Below are 18,797 nucleotides of genomic sequence, written 5' to 3'. Positions count from 1 at the left end.
CAACATTCGTATTTGTATTTTCCTAATTGATATTACCACACCTTGTATTAGTCTAAAGGGTGACATGTAATAATGCTCGGAAAAATACTGATACAAACCTAAACTGCAATGATATCACAAACTACAGACTACAGTGGCAAAGAAAACCACATCAATTCTCTAACTTCAGCATCTCTCACTTTGACAGAAAAGTATAAGCATGTACTTGCATCAAAAGAAACTCTATTGTGGGTATATTTTAAAGGTATGTAAGTGCCTGGCAATGCAATAAGTTTCTGACCAAGTTTTTGTCTTTTAGCAAACAAAATACTTCCTAACATGGAAACCCCCAAGAAGTCTTAAGGCAGATGAACTCCTCATTCCTTCTGTGGTAGAACACAGACTTCATCATCACTGTATCCCTTGAAATCATCAATTATATCTCAGTCTTGAACAACATAGTTAAATATGTTACCATAAATAAACTCATTATATATAAAAATAAAGAACAGGCTTCATTATCAAGTTACTTTTAGGAGTTTTGATCTCAAAGTGTTACTAATACTTTTACTGTTTTGGTTATTACATTGGGCACCTCCTACTCTTGTATCATCAGATGAGCTGACAATACTCAGTTTTCAAGGGGAAAAAATAGGGAAAATCAGAGCACAGTTTAGTGAATGGATTTGGCACATGGCAAGAAGCTTCATGTGCTCCTCATGGTTTGGCAGAGATTTCTTCTACAACCACTAGCAAACGATAAAGCATCCAGCTTAGACTCTTTTCCTCCACCACGTAATTGCAAAATGGAAATATCAATCCTTACTTAACCACTCCTGACATGTAAAATACTCTGTAAATGTTTGGAAATTTCAGGTATGTGCTTATCACTTCATAGCCATTATCTCTTAAATATTCAAGATTAGTAGTTATGCTTAACTTGAAAGTATTCAACAAGATATTGACTGTGCACGTACATGCTTTCAATATAGAACAAGAACAGGCAGTCTCAGTGCCTCCACATGATTCCCATCTGTGCAACAGCCATTCCCAATGCACCTGACCCCCAAAGTTAGCACTTCTTTGGCTCCTAAGATCTATTCTCATTACTTTTTGAGAGCTCTTCTCTCAGTGTTAATTTGTCCTGGATTTGGCTGGGACATTAAGGTGCTTTCCCTGAAATTAGACCTCAATTTTCCCCCAGCAGCAGCTGCTTTGCCCACTTGTCTCCATCCACTCCTGCATTCTCTTAAACCTCTAACTTCTCAAAACAGCCCACAATTACAAGAGACCATGGGCAATAAACAGAAGGTCTAACTGAAAAGAAAAAATCTTTCTCTGACCTGGTTAGTCTTGGAAGGAAATCACAGGATATGCAAAGATTAGGAACCTTCTTTTATCTTCCAAGCAGATTGCCTAACCAATATTCATTTGTGTTTACATTTTGGCTTCTCACATCCTAAGCAAGAAGCAAAAGTGGTCTGGGAAAGCTTTCTGCTTCCCAGAATTCCTTTGGATTTCCACAGTGTAGTGTGAATCCCCAACAGCTCTTCATTCCACCTGCCAGACCCAACTATAAGATACACCAAATTATGTCCTTGCAGAAGAGTGACAGGTATTTCATTAAATAACTTTTTAAGGAAAGAGTGTGCTTGTAGATAAAGAATTAACTTCTCTTCACTCTTTTTTTTTTTCCTCCACCAACATAAATTGATTGTTTGGACAGAAAATACATAGACACCAAGCAAGGATAATACACCTCCCATGAGATCCATAACTATTCTACAGGTGAGTGGAATTTCTCCTAAAACCTTTATGGTGCACTAGATGAAGATGCTTTTTCAGCATTTTAATAATGATGTACTGCTATATCAGTGTGAACTGGGATACTCTGCAGATGCATAATTATTCAAACAGCCTCAGCCCCCCCAAAAACACACCCCATAGCTGCATAGGGGCAATTTCCCAGCCTGACCCTCTATAATAAAAACATCTGTGAAATGCACACAGAGGCCAGCAGGAGTATATAATGGTCCTCAGATATATTAGCTAACATAAGTAGAAAGAGTAAACCTTCTTAAGATGACTTTTTGTTGTTTTCTTCTTAAAACATGGCATACGTTAACTTACGAATCAATAAAAATTTCCAATTAATTACCAGAAAGCAAATCCAAGTAAAATAGGCAAATCAACTAAGCCATGATGTAAAATGAAAGATTACTGAAAGGAATCCCAGCAGTGCCATGGATTAAAAAGGGACAACATAATCACTGAATACCTAGAGGTATATATATATATATATAAGTAATACTGAAGCTCTGCAGAAGGATGTTTGATCAGCCCTTGACCCCTAAGAATGAGACTTCAAAAACTGCATGGACACTGTTAAACCTAAAAAGGTCTGTTCTGACTCTTCTAAAGCAGATGAAAACCCATGAGGGACACAGGCTCTATGAGCAACACACGAGAAGACAGCGCATGATCTACCTGAGAAATAACCTTCATTTGCTCCACTGGGTTCATGGACAAGTGAGTCACACTGTCTCTGGAGCTGAAGGTAGGGCAGCAGTGGATGAGTACAACCCACAGGAAGAAGGACCCTTTCTTTAACATCAGGGCCGGTCTAAATTGCCTGAAGATGCCCATTACAGCCTTGTAAACTACCAGCAGCCAACCTGCAAGCATGCAGCTGTTGTGGCAGACACCTTTTTGGGTCCCTGCCAAGAGCACTCTCCCTCCTAAGCACACGGCCAGTCTTCACTAACCCCCAGACATTTCTTTCTCTCAACAGTTTGTCCAAGGAAGGTTCTGTGTTTGTTTGGGTGAATCATCATCTCCCAGCACCATTTTCAAGTTCTGGCATTCTCCTGAAGTCTCTTAATCCCAGTACTTCAATTAGCTCTAGAAGTATCACTACTCTAGGACCATGTTTTTTTCACTCTTTGTTAATAAACAGGTAAGCAAACAGAGCAGAAAAGGACTCAGAGACTGAAAATAATGTCATAAGGAAATAGGCTGCACCTGTGGCTCTGACAATGACTTTGACATTCAGCTAATCCACCAAAATCTGTGAACATCTGTTTAACCTAACCTCTGTAAAGCAACTTAATAATAAAAAGCTGTTTTCAAGTAGTAGTCATTTTACTTTCAGAATTATCAAGTCCTGATTTAGTATTTAGTTTTTCCCACATTTTAACTGATTAACAAACCTGGATTCACTTACTAAAAAAATTGTGAAGGTTAAATGGTGAGCTAAACTGAGTAAGTCTGTGTTTGAAAGAGCACAAAACCCAGTGGATTGCTTCATTTTAGAAGGACCTGAATATTTAAGAACCTCAAGAAATTATCCACCAGAAACAATCTCCCTGATGTTTTGAAATATCTGCATTGCAAAAACGTATTTAAATGCTATTGACACTTACTTTCATGGGTGGTGGGGGAGAAGAAACATCAAGCTTTTAGATAAAGTAGAAGTAGATTTTAAATAGGAGAATTTTCCTAGTGATGTCTGCAATTAAAACATATGATCTCAAAATATTCAAATGTGAAACAAAAAATGTTATAAAAATGCATAATAGTCCTCTAAAAATTTTAAGAAATCACTTTAGCAAAGTAGTTTCTTAAGAGTTTATTGAGAAGTATGATCTCAATGACTCAATGGCTGTGCTTTGGCATGTGGTAGGAGTTCAAAGTGGGCATCCCTGGCTTTTCCTGTAACACAGGCGAGATAAAAGATGCTCCAAAAACACCCTGCCTTTGATCTTACCATCAGAAGGAGAGGAAGTCTGTGCAGATTTGGTCCACATGTAAAGACACTAAAACCATGGGTGAGGACATGAAAATTATGATCTCAATAAAGAACATCACACTGCTACCAGCAGTAGATGCAGAGGCTGAAGAAGGAAAATTGGGCAAGCTCAGTGAAAGCTGAGAATTTCATACCCAGGCAGGAGCCCAACTCCAATGGTGACCCAACGGGTTCCATTTGGGAAAACTCTGTGGGACATTCTCCCTCCCACAGAGGAAGGACGCCACCATTCACTGCTTTTGGCAAGGCAGTGGTTCCCTCTTTCTGCACCACGCTTCACCACCAGCAGCAAGTTACCACAACCCTCTTGTCACTGTCCCAAGCAGCTCTACCCAGGCAGTGCTGCGGCTTCGCTGGGATCAGTGGGGCAGCGCTGTCCTGCCCCTGTGCAAGGAAGTGGCTCCCACTGACAATGGAAGGCACTCAGAGAGCAGCTGTTAACCTAAAAATACACAAGTATGGTAAACTGCTACCCACTGCCCCACTTCAAAAGGCAACTATGTGTACAAATATAATTTTAACTGTAGCATTTTAAATTATGAAGCTTGGTGCTTTCCAGAGCTGCTAATCACACTTCACTAATGTATAAAATTCTGGCAACATCACTAGCTGATTAAAACTGACTAAAAACTGAGTACTAAAACTAGTAGGACATGGAGACAGTGGACGTGAATCATCAGCGATGCAGATGCTCAATCCCTCTGGAGAAGCTGAAAAGCCAAAAATACAGATGATAAATCCCATAACCGAGGGTATGAAATGTTACCAAAAAAGATGAATGTCAGGAGAAAAAAATATGTCTCAGGATGGTTTGAGGGGATAAAGAAGGGACAGGAGGATAAAGAAGGTAAGTAAAAAGCTATTTCAAGGTAGAAAGGGTTTTTTAACAGGATAACAACTAGCTGACTGCTTCAGGCATGGCTCCTCACCCTTAAAGTTGGTGGCAGGTCCCCCACCCACCATGTAACCTGAGCAGGATACAGCCTCTGTGTTTTAACACCAGAACAGTTACAGCTCAATATGCTCAATGAGCTGCTAGGAAGTGGATTAGCTGACCTAATAAGCTCTTGCTTTGTTGAAAATAAACTGAAGCCACTGTAGGTGAGCTACTTGTCTGTAGCTCACCTATAAACAAACAAAATCTTGTTGACCTTGTGTGGCCTAAAGCTCTGCTTTGCTTTCCCAGCTTCTGCTGAGTGACTAAACTGGGATAAGGAGACTAGCTGTGGCTGCAAAGGTCTTCAGGACCAAAGTCTCCCCAGACGATAATGGGAGGAAGGCTAGGAAGGCTGTGAAGCTCACTGTGGTGGCAGGACGCTTGGTACTAGATGACACATGGAATCCATTTCCAGAAGATGCTAAATGTTTCCACCAGAAGGTTCAAGTTCATGAAAGAAAAATGTAGTAAGAATTACTAAATATGTTAAAGTGACATTTATTTCCGAAAAATAACTAGAGACAAGGAAAATACTCAAGCATTTTATATCTTGACTTGCTTGTGGTCTTTCCTAGGCTTATGGCCACAGCTGGGACAAAACTGGGCTTGATGGACCTTCAGTCTCACACATGTAAGGCCATTTATATTAATCTTAAGGGGTACCATACACAAAGTTTTAAAATTATCATAGAATCAGAGAATTACTTGGGTTGGAAGGGACCTCAAAGATCATCTAGTTTCAACCCCCAATAATCAGCAAAGCCAAGCGATGTTGTCCATTAAGTAGGATGATAAAGGGGAAAAAAAATAAACCAAAACTACCCAAGCTTCCAAGCCTCACACTTACACAGCTTTGTTTTTAAAATTTGAATCTTTGTAGTTTATCCTGAAACTAAGAGGTGCTGTGGCTGCTTTGCACTTCTTTAAAACCAGATTAATCAAAGACAGGTGAACTTTGTTAATGTCTACATTATGCAGAAATCCCAAAGATTATCCACTGCCCAAATGCTACAGAAAACTAGCCTCAGCTTAGTCTCTGAGACACTGGACAAGCATTCAGGAAATCTGACACAAATGTCTTAGGTCCTTCTGGCCTTCATGTGGGTTTTATGCTAATTTACTACAGCAGGAAAACCACTGGTCCTTGGGAATTCTCTCCTCTTTAGAAATCCCATTTCCAGGATAGGTTCCCTCAACAGCAACTGCCAAGTTCACAAAGCTCAAGCTGGCTACAGCACTAGCTGTATCCCAGCCATGATGATCACTAGAGTTTCAGTGTGCTGTATTCCTGGTGCTGGGAAACCAGATCACTATAGTGATGTGATTACAGACACTGGCATGATTAATTTGGCTCAGGATTTTGTTAAGCAGGTACACTCAGGCTTGTTTAAATAAACACTGTCACTGCTGGGAGACCAAAGACTGCACACCAAAGTTAAAATTGGAAGTTCTACAGATCAGCATAACTTATTAGCTGGGTTTCAAGGAACACAACAGAAGCGGGAAGGCATTGGTTCAAAGTAAAACATTAACACAAAGTAGATTTCACTTACAATTAGCAATTATACCTTCATTACTGCACTGAAATCAGAACAACATTACATCTAATGAAGTTTCAAAGAGAGTAACTGTGAAGAAAATTATTTCCAGTAAGTTTCTTTAAACAAGCAAGTTGGTTTTGTTGCTGTTTGCTTTTAGTTGGCAACAAGAGTGAGCTTGTTAAACATCTCAGACAAATCTTTATTGCTTACCACACCAAGAAGCAGAAAAACAAGAAACCCACCCAAATGTAGCTTGCACGGCTATTCCTACAGATTGTTAAAGTGCAGTGATTATTGGACAACACTTACAGATTACTCCATTGGCATGCTGTTCAAATTCATTTCTCTTTGTCACTATTTTTAATATAAGATTATGATCTCTCTATTCTTATAAAAGGGGCAACATAATTGGTTCTTCAAGTAATAGCGAGGAACTCATAATTTAAACACATTGAATCAGCACTTGGCTACTGACTGAGTTAATACTGTATGCCATTGAGAATGAGCTGTTAACATCCCCCCTGAAAAGGGAGTTCAGTTCTCCAGAACAGATGACATTCATTTACTGATCAGATTAGGATTACAATGGAAAACTCTTACACAGCACAGCTCTCCTTGGAGAAGGTGTGTGCATGTGTGAGTCTCTTTTAATATTATATAAATATACAAATAAAAGAAGATCTTGTCTGCACAACACAGGACAAGCTAAACATGACTGTTTTCATTACCTAACCTTCTGATAAGATCTCTGCACAGGATTTTTAAAGAGCTTATAGAATTGACTCTACAAAGCAACTTGTTACTCTTCTACTAAAGGCCAGATGTTTATTTCAGTAATCTGTTTAGTTGTAGCCTTCCAGAGACAAAGGATTTAATAAAAGGGAGCAGATGTCAGCCACAGCTCTATTGTTTGGACAGGACGTGACAAACTCAGGCTGATGTGATGTTTGCCATTCATGCAGCAATGGTGTCAGGGTACACAGACATCAACTATCTAAGAACTTATGTCCCTCACCTCCAAGGCAGGGAGTCCAAGTGCAGCAGGACTTCCCCTAGACAAGCACTGAAGGCCTCGAAACTAGTGCCCAATGCCTGCCTGGGGTAGGGGAATATTCAGGGGAGTTAGTGGCAGAATCCGTAAGTATTATGGATGGCAACAGCTGTCACCTCCACCTTTTGTGCCCTTTCCAGCTCATCATGTCATATTACAAATTGTTTGGATAAGAATATTATCAAATCAGACCCATAACAGGAATTTGAGAAAGATGGAAACATCAGGGAGTTAACTATGGTAGTTACATGAGGTAATGACTAAAAGACACAAAATGACCATGTTGCACAGAAGCTCTGCATGCACATGTTTTAACGTGGACACAAGTGGAACAGTAGTGGACTGAATTACTTATTTCATCCTGGTTGTTCTCTGACAACAGCCATGGCCTTTTCTAGATATTGTTCCAAAATACTGCTACATCCATATTCTGTGCAATATTATGTGACTTCAAAGTATTACTGCCACTTATTAAGATTTCTTGGCCTTTCCTCATATATCATTGATCCTAAATTTTAGAACTAGCCTTTTAAAAAGGACTTTAATTAAAGTAGGCACAACATCTTCAATAATAAAACCTGTTTCTTCAAGAAAACATGGCACAATAGGAAGTTTCTGTTCCATGGAAAGGAGAGTTAGGATCCTAAACAAAAATTGTTAATAATTATGTCATACTTGCTAATAAGTTTTGCAGAATATCAGTGTAATGAATATAAAAATGAAAAAGAAATGTGCACTATTTTCTACTACATCCTGTAAAAGTAACAATTCTAGTTTTACACCAGTCCCTTTTAAGTGTTTTAAAATACATTAACACCCTACATTATTATATTTAGGAAATAAAAAAATCTGCAAACAGAGCAAGGTATTTCCAGAGATGTCTTTGACAGCAACCATCTTTATGTGAAGGGATGATTTACAAAATACCTGCTACTTCCTTTTGAAACAGCTATTAATGAAGTTTATTTAGTTCAAATAAAAACCATGGTGTTCAACAAGAATGTACTCTCTCTCCACTTCAGGGTAAACAGCAGCACTACAATACATTACTGAAATGAGTCCTGACCTCACTGAGGAAGATAAAATTCTCCGATTATTTTATTTTTACTTGCTGAGCTTCTACTTTTTAAACCTTGACACTGGGCAAGCTGGCTATTCTACACTTTGCCTCTGGTAGCACACTTCCCTCTATAAAGTACATATTACACAGAACTAAAGCTCTTTTCCTCAGGACACACAAAAGCAATGGAGCAGTGGATGGCAAAAGCATAGGCATAGCCTGAAAGTTATAACCAGACCTTGCAAATGGTCTGAACAGAATCTTCCTATCATAGAGAAGACTCTTGGGCAGGGGTTGCTTTCCAACACCAGGTCTGCCTTCTATATTCCTCATTTGAGACAAGGCCTTAATCAGGAAGATAAACAGTGCATGTCACTGGCCTCTAGTCACGTTCAGCCTAGGGTTTGTGGATGCCTGTGAGCCCAAAACTGCTCCAATACAACTGCAAAAGGTAATTAAGAACAATTTCACACACAGAGCTTAAATTTGCCATACAGGAAACTCTGCTTTTGATGGCAAAAATAATTAGTCAAGAAAGTTTTAGCACCATCAACCATTAACAACTGTTATATGATCTCTGAGCAATTCACATTAACTTTTATCTAGTGAGATCATCCCTCTTCTAAAAGCAGACCTGGACCAATAAGGTGCTAAGTGAATCAGATAAGACATCTCCAAGGGTGCAGAGAATCAAATGCAGACTTGTTGGATACCAAATTAGCCTCACAACTGCTCTAGCTCCTAAAGTGAACACACTACAGCAGGCATGCAAAGGTGAATTCTGCCACGTTGTTTGAAGATCTAGAGATAGAGTTCAAGCTCTCTGTACCTGTAGGCACATGATTAATAACAAACTCCCCAATGACAGGCCAGGGCAGAAAATCTGAGGTGGCCTCTAGCCAGTTTTGTTAAATTCTCTTCTTTCTTTTATCAGTGACCAGTTACTTATTTGTAATGTGACACCTACAAAAAAGGAAGAAAAAGAAACATGTATGCATCTTTTCATGATCTTAAAAAAAAAAAAAAAAAAAACAGAAGAGAATGATACATAACAATGCAAAGAAATGAGTGCCACAATAATTGTCTGTGCACTGAATAGTTTCCCAAGAACACTGCACCTCTTTCAGCAGCCTATCTTATTTCTTTGTTGTCTATACGCCTTTGCTGTTTTGTTGGAGCTGACACCCATATATTACATTTCAGGGAAGGACAATAAATACCACATATCTCTGTCTCTACTGTTGCCCACTAGGCACTCTACCAGGACTTACCATAACACTCTAAACCATAAGAACAGCTTCAAAGGAAAAAAAAAAAAAAAAGAGTCAGCCTGCTATGTAAGTATTTTCCCTTAGGCTCAAATTCCCACCCAGAGACAGATTTCCTTTTAATTTTGGTTGGCCTAAATTTCAGGCAATCTCCCTTCAGTGGCAGATTTCTGCATATAAAACTGTCACTGGTCAAAGTGTTAACTTGCAGCTTCACAACAGTGCAGTTTCGCTGGGAAGTGTGTATTTCCAGTCTTCTGAAAGATCCAGAAGTCACTTCTAGTCTAAGAAGAGTTGTATGCAGCTGTGGAGAATTCAAGAAGAGGGAGGTGTGAGGCACAGGCCTAATTTCAGACATTCAGTTTTCCAGCATTTCTGGCTTACTGCTTAAAGAGTTGGGCTGCTGCAGGGCACTGCTGCCTGGGTAGAGAACCTTGTAAAAGGATGTTATGTAGATACTCACATACCCAAGAGCCATGTCACTGAAGTTCACAAGCAGGTTCATGCATCCGATTTGTCTGAAATGTACACACTCCTCTCACACACAATTTTATAGCAATGCCACTAAGATGAAACAACAGACTGTAAAGTCACAAAAAGATGTAAATTATCATATTGCTGGTGCTCTAACATAGCACTTGTGTGTTAACACAATTATTTGTGTTCTCATGTGCTTGCAGCTCTTATCTTGTTCACAGGAAATAAAAATTGTTCTTGCCAAGTACTTTATTTCAAAATGGTTTAGCATAACTCGGTACTGAAAAATGGTCAGCACATCTCAGAAGACTGAGAAAAGGAGAAGGTAGATTAATGGTTAATGTATCTGCAATTACATCAATTCAGAAAAACCACAAGGTCTTGCTCGCACTTCGAAATGTGGAGTTTGTCCCTTGGTACCAGAAGAATCCCTCCTCCTGTGGTACAAGACACTCTGTGAACCAGTAAACACTGATCATCTTTTTGTACCTTTCTCCCCTCTTACATGAGCTGTTAGATGTTCAAATGGTAGACACAAATCCATTTTGGATACTTACTGAAACCATTAAAGACAAAAACTTCTTCTAGCCTGAAGTTACATCCTGAAAAGTGATTATTTCAAATGGTGATGATCTACCCAGGAAAATCTCTTCTAAGATTGTACATTGCTGAGGTTTTCTACTAAGGAGAAAATGGGAAGAAAAGAAATCCCAAAACTCTTAATGCTAATACTAACACAGAAAAACCAGTATAGCTATGAACATAACATTGAGTCATGGACATCATATGCTTGTGAACTTTGTCCTGGGTTGCAGTGTATTCTATTACCATCCCCATCAGCTGTTGAAATCAGGTGGGGCAGTGTTTCCTTGCCTCCTCCCCCCAGACTATCTTGCTGTTAATTGCCCATCATTGTCCTGCCGCCTGACTCAGAGATAACTCCCTCCGGACTATCTTCTGTTAATGAGCCTAATCAACACTTGGCCTCATGACTCGTTACCCCATTGTGAGATGCTCCACCCAGAGGGAGGAACCAAGAATCCCATCGTGGATATAATCTGAGGCTGAACACCAGAGACCCTGGCTTCCCACTGGATTTCCAGAGGACAGGAGCTACACAGCCACCATTGGACTTCCTGAGGAAGAGCAGACTGTTTTACTACAGGATCACCGCTTCAGAGGACTGCAGCCACCATTCTACCAGACTGCTACCACCACCCTGCCTAACAGGGTGTCAGGTTGTACCTTGACTCTGTCAGTTTGACAGTGTTTTCTTTTACCTTTTTTTTTCCCCTTTTCTTTAATTTCCATTAAATTGTTATTCTGACTTAGTGCCTCCCACTGGTTTGTTTTCAAACTAGTACACTTCTATTGAAATAACATGACCAAAAGAAAAAGTGTACCTATTTTGCTTTGCACTGTCTAGCCCTCATACCTTTAGAGGAACAGCAATGGACCTGACCAGTTTGTATCGTAAGTGTGAATTGTCAGCAACAATGCATAAGCCAGAATAAGTACATAGAAAGTCTGTGGTAAGACTGTAGAATGCAGAAAAACAGAAAGAGTTTTTTAATAGAGAAAAGTGGATTAAAAATTGACTAGACACAAATCAGAAATTATAAACTACAAATTTCAAACTCAACTAACAGAAAACTCAGTGGGTTTTTTTTTCAATTTAAATTACTTAATAGGGATTCTGCTTTAGTTATTTATGTCAAGATAAACACATGAAAACACTCACTGTGGAAATGACAAAGAGAGACCAGATGTGCAAGATTTGCTGACTTTATCTAATTGTAATATTTTACCCCCTTTCCAGCACTAACCTCCTTTGCCTTCTGCATAATGTTTCGCTCCACTCTATTACCTAAGAACTTCATTAATTAATGCAGCAGGTGAACTCATGAATGTTGGAGATCCCACACATACTTTCCCCTTCATCCTAGAAAATATAGTTGCTTTCAAAGCATGTTTACTCTTTATAGATGTTCATACAGACAGTGAAGTCTAGTAATAGGATTAACTCTGCTCAAGCAAAATGGCTATCAGCTCAGCAGACAGATTAATGAAATCATCTCACATGTTGCATGACATCTTCTGCCTTGCTAATTCCAAACAGCGATTTCTAAGACTAAGTTAAAACATTCTATAAAGGCAATCTGAAAGGGTAAGAAACAACAGCTTAAAATGTTGCATTTCCTAGGCAAACTAAAATCACACAGAACAATATAAAGGTTGTTATTTGTAAGTGAGGGGCTGATCCATAAGGGAGGGTAAAATTCCCTTCCATGTCCCAGATACATTTCTTTGATTGACTTACCTTACCTGGAAGTAAGAAGATAAGAGTTATACTGTTGAGATAAACAAGTAAGGCCAATACAAAGCACATGGGAAGGATGTTAAATACTTTGCTTCAAGAAGCCAGTTAGCTGCTGCATCATACCCAATCTGTTTGTTGCAGAGGATCCTAAATCATTTTTAATGTGCTTCCTGTACTAAGATAACAGTTGCATTGCAGTCAATAGGCTCTCATCAGATCTGAGCAGCACTGTTGAATCTGGCAGGGACTAAGCCAGAACCAGTTTGGATGTATATATCAAAGGCTACTGCTTCAGCTTGCACTGGTGGATGGAGAAGCTTACACCAAAAAAACAGCCCACCCATCAACCTGGTGTCAGATTTACAGCAAATAGTGCTCATTTATCCTAAACACTCTGATTGCATAAAGATGCTCTGAGCATAAATGAAATTTACACCATGACAGCAGCAGAGGAGCTTAATTACAATAAAACTCAGTCTAGCCAATGTTCTCATTTACTGCACCAAAGACTTCCTACTGAATTTTTGTGCTTAGACTACACCCAAGCAGCAAGAATACCACAAATCCCCAGCTTACAGTGGTCTCAACAAGGCACTTTACCATCAACAGGCTGTACATGAAGCATGTGACATTACCAGTTTTTACATTCCTGGAGGGAATCCCCTAGACAGCTCTAGGACTGACAGAAGAATGAACTGAATTTTCCCTGTATGATCCTTACCTGATCCTATTGCCCCATTAATTCAGATTCTACTGGAGAAAGCTCAACAGCAAGTCCCATGTTCAAATGGCCAGCTGAGTGTACTAATATATTGTCCACTGAGAACCATAACAGCTACTTACCCCACAGTACCGATCATCACTGAATATCTGTGGTGGCAGTGGGTTGCCTTGCGCAGGCTGCCTGTCCTCAGGAATATTTTTATACATCCATTGTCTCTTCTCCTCTGACATGGTGATATCCACTTCTTCGAACTCTATGCGATTGGCTTCCAGAAACCTCACCACATCCTGCTGCCTCTTCTTTATCTAGATGAAAGAAGGAAAATTTAAAAAACCATAGTCAGAGCAAGTCCTCCATAACACAGATATGCTTACAAATCTGAGAACATTCTTCCTCTCCCATTCCACTTTCACAGGATCACAACTCAGAAAAACAAAAGAGAAAATATTTTTTTCAGTTTTAAGTTCATAAAAGTTAAGCACTTCTGTTTCTTTATGTGTTGGCAAAGATTATACTTCCTCATCTCACTTCTATAGGGCCGTATGTTTAATTCAGTTGTGGCAGTTTCAGCCTTTACCCTCCAAAGATGTTTTTAAAAAGCAATCTGTAAGGGTCTCTTCAGAAGTAGAAGCTAAAAGAGGGTGTCAGTTTTCAAAGACATTAGGGGCTACGTTTTTAAAGTATACAGGCACCTAAAAATGCAAGCTAAACAACCTGGCAAGTCCCAGAAGAATTTACTCCTAAACATGTTCCTTGAGATGAACATGTCAGTACATCTGAAAAAAACCCCCCACCCCAGCTACACACATTTTTGTTTTCCTAGATACCTACACATTTTTTAAAATGCAGCTCAACAGTTTCCTGAGCAAGACTTGTTGAATATTTAGCTAAGAGTGTCTGTCTGCATAATACACATGCCTGAAAGTAAGCATGATGTCATCTCTTGAAAATGAACTTTATTGCAAAAAAAAAAAAAAAAAGCATGAGATTTGTATTAAATGTAGGGGGTTTCTGCCCCTCCAAGAGATTATCATCTTTATACAAAAGCCTAACAAAGGCAGAGCACTGGCAGTTTTTAGCTCATTGTAGTTAAGACTGGTTGTACTCAATGATCTTAGAGGTCTTTGCCAACCTTAACAATTCTGTGATATTTAGATCAGCCCTTAAGAACTAGCTGGGCTTCAAGCAGATACACTCAGGTAAAGACAATGTCTGCCTCAAATAGAACTTTATATCAAGACAGCAACCTTTGAAATGAAAGTCTGTGGGGCCAAGGAAAGTCACCTGGGCTCATTCAGCTGAGTCTGCTCTGCACTCCTTTCAGTCCATACTGTACTTTTTGCATCAACCTAAGGAAATTAGTACCTTCAGAAAGGAACCATAGATTATGTGCTGTATTTTTTATAGCTATCATCACAGTGTTATTTGAAAAAAACAATCAGCTTTAATAATTTTTCAGTATTCCTGGAGTGTCATATCTATGCAGTTGCTGGCTGGCATAAAGCCCAGGTGGATGAATCATGCCTGTGGGTATCATATGACCTAGATACTATTTGGAAATCAGAGGATTTTCAAAATGCATGTGCTAGTTGCTCCTGTCACACAACAGAGTCTATCTATCTAAATGCATCACAAAAATACATAATTTTGGAGGCAATACTGATGGAATCCTTATTTCCTTGAAGGCAATAAGAAGGCAGCCATCCCAAGAAACTACAAATACAAAGCTCTCACACAATTACTGTCTTTCTTAACAAGTCGACTGCACAGTAAATTTGTGTCACGGTATCTTATTCTTTTTCCCTTTTTTGCACACACTGGTACAGTTTTTTAGGCAGATGTGAAAGGATCACTTTCACAGAGAAGGCAGCTCCTCAACTTGCATGCAAATAACACATTATCAACAACAGCAAAATCACTGCATCATCATTGCTGGTGGTACCAAAGGCAACACACCTTTTACTACATCCTTAAAAATTCCAAATGTAGAAGTGAAAGACGAAAACAATTTCCTCTGTTTTTCAACCAAAAAGAAGCTGCAAACGAACACAAAAGAGACAGAGATATGCTTAGCACGAATATTAAATATCTGGTTAATCAGAAAGGAGATGTCTAAAATGATGCATGGGAGAGGTCATTTCCTTAAAGTGAAGTGCTGTTAAAAGGCACATGAAATCCCTCCTGCACTGGTCAGAGCAATGAGCAAACTCCAGAGCGGCTGGGCCAGCCCTTTGGCCCAAGGCCAGTTGGCATCCTCCGGCCAAAGCTATTAAACCTGCAGCCTCTCAAAGCTGCTGCTTGCAAACTGTACACTGGGAATGATCCTTGGCATGCTGTAACATCTAAATCACGGCCACGGGCTGCTTGTGAGACTCTAAGTTAGCCTTGGCCAAAGCTGACTGTGCCAGCAACCATTCTTCAAACAGTTCCAGAGTACCAGAGCCCTCCATTCTCAGGGCCAGGACATGCACCAGTACAGATGTATCCACACAGGCCCATTTTCATCTGCTTTCTTTCAGCAGCCTGTAAACTGAGCAACTTAGATTTAGTCATATCCCTGTTATTTTACAGTTCACATCATGAGAATTCTCCCACAAACATGAATTTCCTAATGCCTCATTTTATTTTTATAAAACTAATTAAGATGTTGAAGTGAAGTAAATTGGGGTTGTCAGTTCTTTTAGCCATAAGCCTTACAATTCTCTACATGACATCTGTATGAGTTATCAGCTGTGGATGTACCAGCTGCATAAAACTAAACAAAACAGCCTGAAAATTTCAAGCCAAAAAAGTTGCATTTTCTCCTCCCCAATTTATTTGATTCAGGCCTATAAACTGAAACAAGAGCATTAGTTGTATTTAAAATCCTATTAAATTATGCCTTGTTGTTTAAGATGGATGCTCAGAGCATCTGTCACAACAGAAGCCAGCTGATTATTCCCCAAGAAAACCACAGGACCTTTGTCTCTGTCTGCAACTGGATCTGTGCCGCAGAAGTGCGTCAGCCTCACAATCCTGCCTGCAACTCTCATCTGTGCTTACTCGGAGCCCTAAAAGCTCCCAGCGTTCAGCCACAGGAAACACGGAGCAAAGACAACACAGCACAAAGAGCAGTGTCAGTTCTCACTTCCTCACTAGTCTGTCCGGTCAAGAGCCCAGTGGACAAAACTACATCCTCATCTGACAAACTACAGAGGTGGATGGTACTCTTTGTAAAGTATCTTGCTGCTACCAAGGCTTCCAGAGTCTGATGCAACTGAAAAGACCCTGGAAAAAATAATTCTATTGTCACAGGTACCATGTTCAGAAAAACTTGGTTTGTGGCTATTCCTATACCACTTTGGAAAAGCTTTTGTAGTCTTACATGACAGACTCCTCCAGCATCAAAATATTTTGGGTTTAATACCTTTCAGCACACCAGAAGACACTGTAAAATACATCTTCAGAACATATACCCACTGTGACATTTCAGAGGAAAGTTTTTATGTAATACGATCCTAATCGATCTTTAAATGCAGTGAGAAACCTCTGATGGAGTTAATAGTCTGCTATTATCGTCCAATATTGCCTCCCATATTTTTAGCAGGGTAATTCTTTTCTGAACATCATTTCTCTGGGTTTGGTTTTATTGTTAATCTATATTTCTATTCACAAAACTAAGACAGGAAAAAATCCACAGTGACATCTAAATTTTATCCTTTTATTCAGACCTGGTATCTTTATTAGGATTAAAAAGAAGCAAAAATAGGATGTCCATTGTGATATATAAAACTGCTAAAATGAGCTAATCACTTAATCAGTAACCCAATTTATAAAGAAAGTTGACTGTAGCTAAATTACTCTTTCTGTCATAGTTTTCATTTCTTTACACTGATTTGCAACAGGTAACAGAAGGATACATTTTCACACTGCTTTGTAGAAATATTTCAGACATACTCAGTTCTGTCCAGGTGGGACCAGTGCGATTATCTGTTCTGATTTTCAGCATCCCTGAATTAATTCCTCTTAGGAGTAAAGGGTTTCTTTGGACTGTTTTCCTTTCTAAGCTCCATTCCAGAACTGATAATAACAGAGTATCTGCTGGTCTTTGCAAATTGGTCCCACAATTTATTGACTGTCTTTACTTGAAATATTTGCTTGCTTCTGTTCAGAATCCACCTCACTTGAGCCACTTCACTTTTCATGTCTTTACCCAGACTAAAAACTGTTCTAAGATTTCTGTTTCCCACACAACTAATATCAGATCTCCCAGCTAAGCTGAACAGTGATCTCCAGTAGCAAAGAAATCATATGGCTCATTTAGTAGTAGAATGAGAAAATGAGGATGTTACCATTATAAATCATGTCCAAAGTGGAGCAGAAGTTCAGAAAAATCAGATTACATCCTCTATCCAAAGATCCCTGGAAGCTTCTCATCCCTTCCAACTAGTGACAGTTTCCTTCTTTTTTTCCCTGTCTGTGCTTCCTGAACCTGTTTTCAGTTCTCCTGTCCTAGACAGGCTTGCCTACTGACAGCTGCTGAACCAGAGGAACATAGCATGTGGTCTCTTCATTACTAAATGTCAGCTGCATTTCATCATTCTATACTCTTTCAACCAAGATACTCAATACCCTGCAAACATCTTAGTAGTCCAGGATTTATCTAACTCAGGATAAATGACTATTACTTCTACTCTACTACATGCAAGATGACTCAAGTAGCAATATTACTAGGAACTGTGCCATGATTAAAGAGAACTTCTCTGCCTTTTTTCATTAGCCCAGTTAATATAAATGGAACCAAGCAGACACATTCTCAGTTTCAAATTTCTTCACAGTGTCAACAGGAGGAATGTTGCTCAGTGTCTGGTGCTCAAAAAGTGGATGTGGAAGGTTGGTCTTCTGTTGTAGACTCTGCCCCCCACCTTCTGGAGGTAAGGCATTCCTTGGGTTTCTGTGCTCCTGCCTGCAAATGGAGGGAATGACAGCAGGTACCACTCCCTGCATTGGCTAGTGACTGAGACGTGTAGCACTGACTGTTTTACAGCCTCATCCTCTTGGAACTGCAGGAACTGAAAGCCTAGCCGGAACTGTCCAGTCATTCCAGACAGATCCCAAGAACAAACAGCCATCTTTCTAACACAAAATCCCACCCCAAAAAAACATTCAGACCACACATGGTGAGAGAGAACAAAGCCTTATGAGATTATCTTCCAAGCTGGCTTGTCAGACCACAAGCACATTTGAGAAGCCTGACATTTAAAAAACAAAAACTGAACGCATGTCTAAGTTCACCTCAAATACTTGTTTCACAGCCTGGCACACCTGTGCCTCTAAAGATGGTGATGGTCCTGCTCATTTTCTTCCTTCTTTTTAATTTCGTTACTCTTTCCACACACCTACCCTCACTCCAGAACTGCATCAGCCACGTTATCCACCCACTGACTCAGCCAAAAACTGCATGTATTGCATTTGGCAGGGGCCAAATGCAAAATGGCAGTTTGATGATACAACTCAGCAGATCTCACCACTGGCTGTCACTGGAATGACACAATGTTCCTCCCTCCTGCCAAGCAGCTCCTGCAGCTTTCCTTGCACAAGCATAATGCAGGAACCAGGGGAACAAGGGAAGGAGCATCAATAATGTCAGCAC

General features: G+C 39.6%; 1 protein-coding gene and 1 long non-coding RNA gene across 2 annotated transcripts in view; both read right to left on the bottom strand.

Moving 5' to 3' along the window:
• SH3BGRL2 (SH3 domain binding glutamate rich protein like 2) overlaps positions 1-18,797 on the bottom strand; it is a 39,483-nt gene that overhangs the window by 5,466 nt on the left and 15,220 nt on the right. The window contains exon 2 of the mRNA XM_042016650.1: positions 13,285-13,470. Coding sequence (XP_041872584.1) covers positions 13,285-13,470 — 186 coding nt within the window. The remainder of the gene's footprint in view (positions 1-13,284; positions 13,471-18,797) is intronic.
• LOC121658984 lies at positions 26-10,203 on the bottom strand. The gene is made up of 3 exons (XR_006014128.1): positions 10,112-10,203; positions 9,206-9,339; positions 26-6,352 (listed from the first exon to the last, which is right to left on the bottom strand). It is a non-coding gene; the product is annotated as an uncharacterized LOC121658984 (long non-coding RNA).

Source organism: Corvus kubaryi, unplaced genomic scaffold, assembly GCF_017639235.1.
Source record: "Corvus kubaryi isolate FWS band 111438036 unplaced genomic scaffold, C.kubaryi_AGA036_p1.0 split3-73, whole genome shotgun sequence".
NCBI classification, from domain to species: domain Eukaryota; kingdom Metazoa; phylum Chordata; class Aves; order Passeriformes; family Corvidae; genus Corvus; species Corvus kubaryi.
The sequence above is the reverse complement of the archived record's forward strand: the minus strand, read 5'-3'. Positions and strand labels throughout refer to the sequence as shown.